Below are 12,216 nucleotides of genomic sequence, written 5' to 3' on the forward strand. Positions count from 1 at the left end.
GGCCCACGAAAAGTGCGTTTGTGGCGTGCGCAGGCTGAGAAGCAGCGCGCCGACCTGGCCCGCGAACTGGAAGAGCTGGGAGAACGCCTCGAGGAAGCCGGCGGTGCCACCTCCGCGCAGATCGAGCTCAACAAGAAGCGCGAAGCCGAGCTGAGCAAGCTGCGCCGCGACCTGGAAGAGGCTAACATCCAGCACGAGAGCACGCTCGCCAACCTGCGCAAGAAGCACAACGACGCCGTCGCCGAGATGGGAGAGCAGATTGACCAGCTCAACAAGCTCAAGGCCAAGTCAGTACACTTAGCTCATTCGTACATTTATCATTTGCCTACTTGGAAGTACAGCATCATTTACTATCTCACCTTAAGAGTACAAGATAATTCTCTAGAACAGTTTACTTGTAACTAGAATGAAATTTTCACTCTACAGCAGAGTGTGCGCTGATATGAAACTTCCTGGCACGTTAAAACTGTGTGCCGGACAGAGACTCGAACTCGAACCTTAGTACCTCGTCCAGGCTGTGGCTAAGCCATGTCTCCGCAAATCCTTTCTTTCAGGAGTGCTAGTTCTGCAAGGTTCGCAGGAGAGCTTCTGTAAAGTTTGGAAGGTAGGAGACGAGGTACTGGCGGAATTAAAGCTGTGAGGACTGGGCGTGAGTCGTGCTTGGGTAGCTCAGTCGGTAGAGCTCTTGCCCGCGAAAGGCAAAGGTCCCCAGTTCGAGTCTCGGTCCGGCACACAGTTTTAATCTGGCAGGAAGTTTCAGTTTACTTGTAACTTCAATATCTTGCTATTATTGAGTAAATATGTATATGTTCTTTCCTTTTACTCGATTCTCCACAGTTTCTGGGGCTCGAAATCTAAATTTAATACTAGTTTTTTGTGCAGTGCCTTCTGATAAAAATTTTACATTCCTTCGGTGCTCAGGACTTTTTTATGATGATACACATCTGAAGTACACAAGTTGGGGATTATTACAATAAAAAATTTGCATCAGATATTGTTTCATAAACAGGTAAATTGCATTAATCGTATATGAAGCTTTGTTATTATTATTTCAGAGTAGTATATTAAATTTGAAAATTAAGAAAAAACACGCTTAAGAAATGTATTTTAAAAGAACTCTGGAACACTTGTGTTGTTACAAAGGAGGAAATGTTTCCACGGAATGAGGGCCTCATAGTTCTAGAAACATTTCGTGACAGGACTTCAAATGTTTTTCAGACTATAAGTTAGAAATACCCGTAATGTAAAAGTTAAAATTTTTAATTAGCATCAGTTTCAATATTCTTTGCAATTAGACAAGTTTATGGGTACACATATTAAAAGAAAATTTGGATGTTCCTGTCTTAAAATTTCGTGTTAGAAAACAGCATAAAGTGGCCTTGTACTGGAGTATTGGAGGGAAATTGTGTAAGGAATGAGATGAAGATGACTTTTCAATCCACAGGGCTGAGCATGACCGCTCTGCAGCTATCAATGAGCTGAACAACGTGCGCGGCGCCATTGACGGCTTGGCCCGTGACAAGGTAAACCCCCCTGCCTTCGCTGAGCCCAGCATGTCCCCTGTTCTGTTCTGTCCCCTTAGGAGCCCCTCCCGACCCGGCGGTGGGCGAGTGTCCCCGTGAATCGCGGACCCTCGCTCAGCCCCGAAAACTTTTCCCTAGCAGTGTGCTGACCTCTTCTTCTTGTTCTTAATGCTCCGCAGAGCCGAAAAGGACAAAGCTCAGTTCGCCTCAGAGCTGAACGACCTGCGAGCGGGAGTCGACCACTTGTCCAACGAGAAGGTATCCAGTCAATGTCGGTTGGCTGAAAGCAAGCTGTAACAAAAGGCTTCCGTTGCTAATCGTTGCCGGCACAATTTCGCACGTTTCGTGCTTCTTTCCTTTGAGACGTCTGAAACTTTCAACTCTACTGCAGTAGCCCGTATTCTCTCTCAGGAGGGTTAAACAATTAATTTCACACTACTATTTGTCACAATCCTTGTGTAAAAGCGAACTGCTTAAATTTATCAGAAAACAAAAGTTATTACAAAATTTTACGGCTACTGCCTCAAAGGAAATGTAAACACCGAAAAAGCGGCTGAAATTTGATTAATAAGCTAATTCCGCTAAATACTGAAAAAAATAATGAACGACGCGCAAGTGGCTTTGCTATGATATGCAACAACATATGTGGTAACATCCTATCTAATACCTTTGTATTAAGCGACTCATTTGTTTGTTGTTGTGTCCTATTTCGTGTACGTGTTGTGTGGTCGTCACTAACATGTTTATAACCAGTTAAAAATCCTTTATCTTTTACATGTTCCAGACACACCTCTATTTTATAGGAACAATATTACGATGTTTGTAACAAAAGCGTTTCATAACAAATGCCGCAGTTAAAACACAAAGCCGTAATCTAAGTAACAAGAGTGTTTCATAACAATTGTCGCAGCTATAATTTAATACAAATTTTATACAAAACTAAATATGTTCAATAACAACGAGTTTGATGAGCGATAACATCTTGCTCACTCACAGCTGTTGGTTTACTCTAGGTGTCTTAACAGCATTTCTGTATGAAAGATTTATACTGCTTTTTATTCTACACAGTTTTACCGAAATTCTCAAGCGGCATTTTAATATGCTTAAAACCAGTATAACTTGATCAGTTAATATGTGAAATCGGAAGCAGTAGAAACTCACCGTGTTCACATTTGCCCAGGCCGCCGCAGAGAAGGTTGCCAAGCAACTGCAGCACCAGCTCAACGAAGTCCAGGGCAAGCTGGACGAGTCCAACCGCACGCTCAACGACTTCGATGCCGCCAAGAAGAAGCTGTCCATCGAGAACTCCGACCTCCTGCGGCAGTTGGAGGAAGCCGAGTCGCAGGTGTCGCAGCTGAGCAAGCTCAAGATCTCGCTCACCACGCAGCTCGAGGACACCAAGCGTCTGGCGGACGAGGAATCTAGGGTGAGCACATTCACTAAGTCGAGTAAAGAACCAGCCCTCTACTGACGAGCAGTCGATACTTACGAGAACTCCTTTTATACTTTGCAGGAGCGCGCTACACTGCTGGGCAAGTTCCGCAACCTGGAGCACGACCTGGACAACGTACGCGAGCAGCTGGAAGAGGAAGCCGAAGCCAAGGCTGACATCCAGAGGCAGCTGTCCAAGGCCAACGCCGAGGCACAACTGTGGCGCTCCAAGTACGAGTCCGAAGGTGTGGCTCGCGCCGAAGAGCTCGAGGAAGCCAAGTAAGTACCTACAACTGCTGCCATCGCCAGAAACTCTCCATTTTGAAACCAGCAGACCTCGAGAGATACTACCAAATTGTTATGCTGTAAATACTACAACACATTCACATTACTGAGTAGCTAACCGTTGTACAACTATTTGTGCAGGCGTAAGCTGCAGGCCCGTCTTGCTGAGGCTGAGGAGACCATCGAGTCACTGAACCAGAAGGTCGTCGCTCTCGAGAAGACCAAGCAGCGCCTGTCCACTGAGGTCGAAGACCTGCAACTGGAGGTCGACCGCGCTACTGCCCTGGCGAACGCCGCTGAGAAGAAGCAGAAGGCCTTCGACAAGATCATTGGCGAATGGAAGCTCAAGGTCGATGACTTGGCTGCCGAGCTGGACGCCAGCCAGAAGGAATGCCGCAACTACTCGACCGAACTCTTCCGTCTCAAGGGAGCGTACGAGGAGGGCCAGGAGCAGCTGGAGGCAGTGCGTCGCGAGAACAAGAACTTGGCCGGTAAGTACCCCTGCATGCGCCACCAGAATGCGGCACCGTCACCATCACTGTCAAAATCTCGTTACATTTCGTAACGCGAGCATTGTCTGTGATTGCTTACAGACGAGGTGAAAGATCTGCTGGACCAGATCGGCGAGGGTGGCCGCAACATTCACGAGATCGAGAAGGCAAGGAAGCGACTGGAGGCCGAGAAGGACGAGCTGCAGGCAGCTCTGGAGGAGGCCGAAGCCGCCCTGGAGCAGGAGGAGAACAAGGTGCTGCGCTCGCAGCTGGAACTGTCGCAGGTGCGCCAGGAGATCGACCGCCGCATCCAGGAGAAGGAGGAAGAATTCGAGAACACAAGGTAACATTAGCGACACGTACGCATATGGAATTTCCAAGCCCATTCCATCAAGGGCCGGCCGGAGTGGCCGTGCGGTTCTAGGGGCTACAGTCTGGAGCCGAGCGACCGCTCCGGTCGCAGGTTCGAATCCTGCCTCGGGCATGGATGTGTGTGATGTCCTTAGGTTAGTTAGGTTTAATTAGTTCTAAGTTCTAGGCGACTGATGACCTCAGAAGTTAAGTCGCATAGTGCTCAGAGCCATTTGAATCATTTTTGAACCGTTAAGGGGCTAAGTATACATTCTTTAACAGTTTGGACTTCATTCTGCTGTATCCAAACAGAGCACTGAAAATTGTAAAAGTGGCGCTGGGCTATTAACACAGCTGCGGTAGAGCCTTGGGTGTACTGAATTAGCTATAGTGAAATAGAGCGTAACTGGACGTCAGAAAAGGAAGTGATTATGACTCTTAGCTTAGGACGTCCAGGGTGGTTGTAAAAACAACAGGAATAGTAGAGATCGATTTGAGTAGAGCTACTTAGAGTCGCATAGCAATGATAGATGGGAATGTGGGGGTGACTATGGCATCATTAATGATAAGATGAGGGGTTGAACTGGAAAAAACACACTGAGGATCTGCTAAAACGTTTGAGTTCAGCTACTTATGCTATTAGGGTCATTGCAAATTTTGGCGATATACGTCTGAGTAAATTAGCTAACCACGCCTATTTTCATTCTGTGCCTTCGTATGGCATATTCTAGGGTAACTCATCATTGAGTAAAAGAGTGTTCATTGCACAAAAGCGTGTAATCAGAATAATTGCTGGAGCTCATCCAAGATCATCCTGCAGACACTTATTTAAAGAGCTAGAAATCTTCACTGTAGCCTCACAATATATATATATATATTCACTTATGAAATTTGTTATTAACAGCCCGAACGAATCCAAAGTAATAGCAGTGTACGTGGCTACAACACTACTCAAGGTTAAATCTAACTTTGGCTCAAGAGGGGGTAAATTATGCTGCCACAAAAGTCTTTGGTCACTTACCTAATAGCATCAAAAGTCTGACAGATAGCCATATAGCATTTAAAATAAAATTAAAAGAATTTCTTAATGGCAACTCCTACTCATTAGATGAATTTTTGGATGTAGTAAGTGGGTAATTTCCCAACCACCACAAAAAAAATTGAGTGTCATGAAACATTTTGTCTAATGTAATATCTTGTATAGACACCTTTTATTAATCTGACACGTTCCACATCATTGCGAAGTCTCGTATTCGTGATCTATGGAACAAGTACTAATCTAATCTAAAGATAACGAGACCAGCCGAACTCAGGCAAACTAGACTGTACTCCATTTTTTGCAATGATCGAATATTCTCGCATTCAGCTACTGTATATATACTTCTGCTCTTTCTCGACAGAACACTAGAAATGCCTTTGTTTACACCCCACTTTCTTATCCACAGACCACTTTTTTGGGAATCAGTGATCAGGTGTACTGAATACTCGATGTTCAATGTTCTCCCACAGGAAGAACCACCAGCGTGCTCTCGACTCCATGCAAGCCAGCTTGGAGGCTGAAGCAAAGGGCAAGGCTGAAGCTCTGCGTATGAAGAAGAAGCTCGAGGCCGACATCAACGAGCTTGAGATCGCTCTGGACCACGCCAACAAGGTAATTATGCCTCTCTTATCCAATGTCCCGACACAGATGTCACTAATATCGAGTATTGCATCACTTAAATTGTTCAGGGAGCCATTACATTAGCTACGGGCTCGCTGCCTGTCCGTTTCCGTAGGCCAACGCCGAGGCGCAGAAGAACATCAAGAGATACCAGCAGCAGCTGAAGGACATCCAGACCGCCCTGGAGGAGGAGCAGCGAGCCCGCGACGACGCCAGGGAGCTGTTGGGCATCTCTGAGAGGCGCGCCAATGCGCTGCAGAACGAGCTGGAAGAGTCCCGCACTCTGCTGGAGCAGGCCGACCGCGGCCGCCGACAGGCTGAACAGGAGCTCAGCGACGCGCACGAGCAGCTCAACGAGCTGTCTGCGCAGAACACCTCCATCTCCGCCGCCAAGCGCAAGCTCGAGTCCGAGCTGCAGACCCTGCACGTAAGTAGCACTGCCTACACAGATTAACTTAGCCAACAACATAAACAGTAAACTGCCTTCGCCTACGGACATCGTACTACTGTTCCCTCACCAGGAACTGTCGTTGTTTTCACCATTATATTCACTACAGGGATGTACCTGCCAGGTTAGCCGAGAACGCTAATGCGCTGCTTCCTGCACTCGGGTAGGCGCGCCGGCCCCAGATCGAATCCGCCCGGCGGCTTAACGCCGGAGGCCGGTGTGCTGGCCGGCCTGGATGTGGTTTATAGACGGTTTTCCACATCCCACTCGGTGAATATCGGTCTGGTCCCCACGTCCCGCCTCAGTTACACGGCTCGCAGACATCTGAACACATTCGCACTATTCCATGGATTACACTAGACACAGGCAGTTGGGGTACACTATTTCCGTCCCCGGGGGTACGGGGTGGCGGCAAATCCGATTAACCTTGCCGACCCTGCGTCATTGCGGGAAAAAGGCACAAGTCAAAGAAAGAATTCACTACAGGGGTGTACTTCAGAACTAAGAAAGACGAGCACAGGCCCTATCTTATTACTTTTTAGAACGACACACAGAGTAACGACACACACCATTCAAAATTTTGGTACGAGCATTTGACATCTAACTTATCCTGTCTTAGGCTATCGAGCATCTCAGTTAACCAAAGACTTTAGTTAAACAAACTGTTTGCCGAGAAAAATATCCCTGAGATCTACACAGATATTTTACCAACCAAGCAGCTAGTTGTGATGGTATATTCTTTTCTTGAATATTCTGTAAAAGAGTGCAATTGTGAAAGAGCTGAGTTACTTGTAAGAAATACGAAGCTACATTGAGTGGATTTTTTGCTCGCAGTCTGACCTGGACGAGCTGTTGAACGAGGCCAAGAACTCCGAGGAGAAGGCGAAGAAGGCGATGGTGGACGCAGCGCGATTGGCTGACGAGCTCCGTGCCGAGCAAGACCACGCGCAGACGCAGGAGAAGCTGAGGAAAGCCCTCGAGCAGCAGATCAAGGAACTCCAGGTACGAGTCGCAGGCTCTCTGGCCCGCTGGTACCTATTTGTCCGTCCAGTGGCAGCCCCAACCGCCTCTGCCTTCATAACTTCGTTGTACATAGCTTCAGCATTTTTGTGGACATTTTCTGTTGCTCAAACAGAACTCCGTAAATATAGTCCCTATGTATCACTAGAGTTTCTCGAGAAAGCTCTCAATTTTCTTTTTTTTTATACGGATATATAGAAAGCAGTTTCATTTTAGGCGACAACACCATTTCTCACCTCTCCGATTGTAAATAGCTCCGTTGTTGTTGTGGTCTTCAGTCCTAAGACTGGTTTGATGCAGCTCTCCATGCTACTCTATCCTGTGCAAGCTTCTTCATCTCCCAGTACCTACTGCAGCGTACATCCTTCTGAATCTGCTTAGTGTATTCATCTCTTGGTCTCCCTCTACAATTTTTACCCTCCACGCTGCCCTCCAATACTAAATTGGTGATCCCTCGATGTCTCAGAACATGTCCTACCAACAGTTCCCTTCTTCAAGTCAAGTTGTGCCACAAGCTCGTCTTCTCCCCAATTCTATTCAATACCTCCCCATTAGTTATGTGATCAACCCATCTAATCTTCAGCATTCTGCTGTAGCACCACATTTCCAAAGCTTCTATTCTCTTCTTGTATAAACTATTTATCGTCCACGTTTCACTTCCATACATGGCTACACTCCATGCAAATACTTTCGAAATGACTTCCTGACATTTAATTCTATACTCGATGTTAACCATTTTATCTTCTTCAGAAACGCTTTCCTTGCCATTGCCAGTCTACATTTTATAGCCTCCCTACTTCGACCATCATCAGTTATTTTGCTCCCCAAATAGAAAAACTCGTTTACTACTTTAAGTGTCTCATTTCTTAATCTAATACCCTCAGCATCACCCGACTTAATTCGACTACATTCCATTATCCTCGTTTTGCTTTCGTTGATGTTCATCTTATACCCTCCTTTCATGACACTGTCCATTCCGTTCAACTGCTCTTCCAAGTCCTTTGCTGTCTCTGACAGAATTACAATATCATCGGCGAACCTCAAAGTTTTTGTTTCTTCTCCATGGATTTTAATACCTACTCCGTACTTTTCTTTTGTTTCCTTTACTGCTTGCTCAATATACAGATTGAATAACATCGGGGATAGGCTACAGTCCTGTCTCACTCAATTCCCAACCACTGCTTCCCTTTCATACCCCTCGACTCTTATAACTGCCATCTGGTTTCTGTACAAATTGTAAATAGCCTTTCGCTCCCTGTATTTTATCCCTGCCACCTTCAGAATTTGAAAGAGAGTATTCCAATCAACACTGTCAAAAGCTTTCTCTAGGTCTACAAATGCTAGAAACGTAGGTTTGCCTTTCCTTAATCTTTCTTCTAAGATGAGTTGTAGGGTCAGTATTGCCTCACGTGTTCCACGGAATCCAAACTGATCTTCCCCGAGGTCCGTTAAGGCAGTCAAATTTAAATTGTTCTCGTTCTCGACATTATAGAATTTTCCCGATGAGACTAACAAAGGTTGTGGGACTCGTCTGCAGGTACGATTGGACGAAGCCGAGGCGAACGCTCTCAAGGGTGGCAAGAAGGCGATCCAGAAACTGGAACAGCGCGTACGGGAGCTGGAGAACGAACTGGATGGCGAACAGAGGAGGCACGCGGACGCACAGAAGAACCTGCGCAAGAGCGAGCGCCGCATCAAGGAGCTCAGCTTCCAGGCAGAGGAGGACCGCAAAAACCACGAGCGCATGCAGGACCTGGTCGACAAGCTGCAGCAGAAGATCAAGACCTACAAGAGGCAGATAGAAGAAGCCGTAAGTAGCGAATTTGCACGCCCTGTCAAATCTGTTTAGCCTCTCGCAACTGTCTCGAACTTAATTTGAAACGGAAAGATTCCTTTATCCTTCAGACAGCTGTCCAAGCGCAGGAGTATGAGACGGTGACGTGTGTTGCAGGAGGAGATTGCAGCCCTGAACTTGGCCAAGTTCCGCAAGGCACAACAGGAACTGGAGGAAGCGGAAGAGCGGGCAGACTTGGCTGAGCAGGCCATCGCTAAGTACCGTGCCAAGGGTCGCGGAGGCTCCGCTGCTCGTGCACTCAGCCCACCCGTGAGTACACTTCATTTCGTTTATCAGTGATTTCAGGGAGATTCGTCGCAATCTCGGATTGCATGCAGATGGTGCAGTTACTTATCTGAGAACATTATAGTAATAATCAGTAAGATTTCGATCAAAACGTCGGCAGCGAGTACAACCACCAAATGAACATAATTTAGTGCACTTGCAGAACACGTAACGCGTGGTCTCGCGGTAGCGTTCTCGCTTTACGAGTAGAGGCTCCTGGGTTAGATTCCCGGCGAGGGTAGGTATTTTTTTTTTCCTGCCTCGAGATGACAGGGTGTTGCGTCGTCTTCATCATCATCATTCATCCCCATTGCGGTCGGAGGAAGGCAATGGGTAAAGGCGTATGGGACTCATCATCGTCATTACACATCTAGAAGCATAGAACTGTGTAAGCCTTTTACAACACTTCAGTCAGTCGTCAATCGTACAGAATAAGTTGCAGATAAATAAAATGGCAGGCTTCGATTTACTGAAAGAATACTGATCGAGTAATTGTGTGGGATCCATTTGAAATTGCACTAACGGGGACCATCGACCTCAGGCAGAGAGGGGAAGTTTCGTCAGGAGCTCAACTGTAGGCATAGTCTTGGACATTCTAAACTGATACGCACTAGCAAATATACCCCTAAAATCTCGTGGAAACTAACTTAGAAATTTTCGTAAACAGGTTCCTGCCCTGAAATCTACAAATAGGCTACCGAGTTAGAAAATGGTCATACGTTGTGTTGTTCCTCGTGGAACGAAACTTGGTAGGAGAGAAAATGAACGAACAGCTTTCAGTGGCAATAAAAGTAATAGTGGTAGCTTAAGTCATTACTAAATCATCGAAGATACAGTACTTTATAAATATTTCGTAGGATTGCATAATGTTTTAAGATAAAAACTCTTGTATGCTTTTAAGACTACTTTAAACAAAATTTAAATCAACTGTAAACATCTCGTTTTACTTTCATATTTAGTAATATAGAAAAAATGCAGTATTTTGGGAAGTGCTAGAATGGAGTTTGTTTTTGTTCTGCAGCCAGCGGCCAAGGGTCGCAAGATTCCTGCTGCCGAGTAAACGGTGGGCTACCTTGTAAGTGCTCTTGTGTTGGTTGTGTGTCCTTCCTGAATGCTCGTGTCACACATCAGGCAAGCGGCCCTAGTGACATTCCCCAGGCTCAGCATGACTCCTCGTGTCTTCCCACAATACACACGTCAGACGTGCATCATCCTTCTGCAAATATCTCAACACGAGTAAAAAATCTTATATTTTTTTGCACTCGCTGAGAAATTTCTCGCATTCCTCAGACTCAGTATTGCTGCGGAGAGCTACGCAGTCGTTTTAATTGTGCCTTCCCCGTTCGCATGACCGACATTGCCTGAAAATTGTTTACGTAAAGCATGGCCTTCGAGGACACCTGAGACTTCGAGTTTGCTTGGAAAGCGACTATAGTTTTACGTGTGGTGTGAATGATTGCTTTGTACAGAAATGCTTCAAGTGGTGTTTTCCTAAACAGTACAGTGACACGTTGGAACAGAATGGCTTCAGTACAACTATATAAACGTTCTCTCTTTGGGAATGGCAGAGACCATTCACTCTCTTAGACTCACTGGTTTCTCAGTTCTTTTTCGTCTCAGGTGCCTGTTACTTTCAAATTACTGAAGCCAATAAAAAGTTTCCAAAAGCACTATATTTTTACATAGAATATTGCTCCACACTTATCCCTTCACGGAATGCCTATAACCTGACGACTTTTTGTAACAGTGTATGCTGTGGTGTGCAGTTTGTTAGTTCCTTATTCTGACATTCTTGGAAGCTGTTTCTGGGCTCCTGTTGTACAGTTATGACCAAATATACAAAAGCACAAGAATGTGGTTCATTAATGGATGAAAGACACAAGATGTGAGGTCTTGCAGAGACTGATTGTGTATGAGAGTTTAAATAGCTGCAGTGTGTTAGTAGTTTCTTCTGAACAATTATTGCAGTAAAATTCAGAAAGTTTACAAAATTAAATAGATTGACATCTTAATCAAGGTCTTTCAAATAGTCAACAGTTTTGTGTATCACAACTCTGCTTTCTGGAGTGAAAGTTGTTCGCCTCAGTACAAATAAAAAGCGTAAATGAGATAGAAAGTTGTGTACGCAGTGCTGACGTAGATATCTTATGTTGCAGCCACACCGGCCCGCCATCAGGCCGCAACTGGATGGCAACGCCTTCCCACCACGATTCGACCTCCATCCTGAAGGCGAATTCTAATGACCAGCATTTGGGAGTGCCATGCAGTTATATGATGGAAGCTTGAAAATATTTTATTTTATATTTTGTTTGTCAATAAATATATTTAAGCTATATATATGTATACTTGCTCGTATATGTATATGTATACTTATTCCATATTATCATCGTGTCACGTGGGATAAGTGAGATTGTCATACTAGTGAGCCAGACCTTTGCCAAAGAAGCAGACACGTTCAAATCAGCCCTAATTCTTCGTTCGATTCTGGTCCCTGGCTCGACTAACTTGTGTGACTGATCACTTAATGTACGTGGCTACTCAAGGAACCAATAAAGAACTAATTTTGCTATTCTTTGAGCATTCTTATTTGTAAAAAAATTATCACTACCTATACCCTTTGTTGTAGCAACTTAACTTTGAAGAGTGTAAGACAAACGTTATCTGTACCAATATCAAAACTTATATTCGCACTCAGTTGAGTTTTAGCAAAGTAAATGTGCAAAGAAAGACTGAAGACTTCAGTAAATATAAATTCAAAATAAATTCAAATACACACACAATGAAACATTTGCTATTAAGGTCTTACATGCAAAACTCGTTCCACAACCATCTACAAATACAATAGTCTCAAATATTTCAAGGTTAATGAAATATTATCAAAAGGATGG

At 45.1% G+C, this 12,216-nt stretch overlaps 1 protein-coding gene across 50 annotated transcripts in view; it reads left to right on the forward strand.

Moving 5' to 3' along the window:
* The window catches only part of LOC126297643 (myosin heavy chain, muscle), a 52,585-nt gene extending 40,685 nt beyond the window's left edge, over window positions 1–11,900 (forward strand). For 34 of the 50 annotated variants that reach the window (XM_049988702.1, XM_049988676.1, XM_049988680.1 and 31 more), the window contains exons 29-40: window positions 34–287; window positions 1,703–1,781; window positions 2,704–2,949; window positions 3,037–3,233; window positions 3,381–3,730; window positions 3,833–4,073; window positions 5,591–5,732; window positions 5,857–6,168; window positions 7,024–7,191; window positions 8,747–9,019; window positions 9,161–9,313; window positions 11,485–11,900. In XM_049988702.1, the coding sequence (XP_049844659.1) occupies window positions 34–287; window positions 1,703–1,781; window positions 2,704–2,949; window positions 3,037–3,233; window positions 3,381–3,730; window positions 3,833–4,073; window positions 5,591–5,732; window positions 5,857–6,168; window positions 7,024–7,191; window positions 8,747–9,019; window positions 9,161–9,313; window positions 11,485–11,568 (2,499 nt within the window). In that variant the 3' untranslated portion in view covers window positions 11,569–11,900. Of the gene's footprint in view, window positions 1–33; window positions 288–1,444; window positions 1,524–1,702; window positions 1,782–2,703; window positions 2,950–3,036; window positions 3,234–3,380; window positions 3,731–3,832; window positions 4,074–5,590; window positions 5,733–5,856; window positions 6,169–7,023; window positions 7,192–8,746; window positions 9,020–9,160; window positions 9,314–10,349; window positions 10,404–11,484 lie in introns of all 50 variants that reach the window. The other 16 variants (XM_049988679.1, XM_049988693.1, XM_049988706.1 and 13 more) reach the window with 2 other exon arrangements.
* Window positions 11,901–12,216: the final 316 nt, after the last annotated feature.

This window comes from Schistocerca gregaria, chromosome X (genome assembly GCF_023897955.1).
Source record: "Schistocerca gregaria isolate iqSchGreg1 chromosome X, iqSchGreg1.2, whole genome shotgun sequence".
Lineage (NCBI taxonomy): Eukaryota > Metazoa > Arthropoda > Insecta > Orthoptera > Acrididae > Schistocerca > Schistocerca gregaria.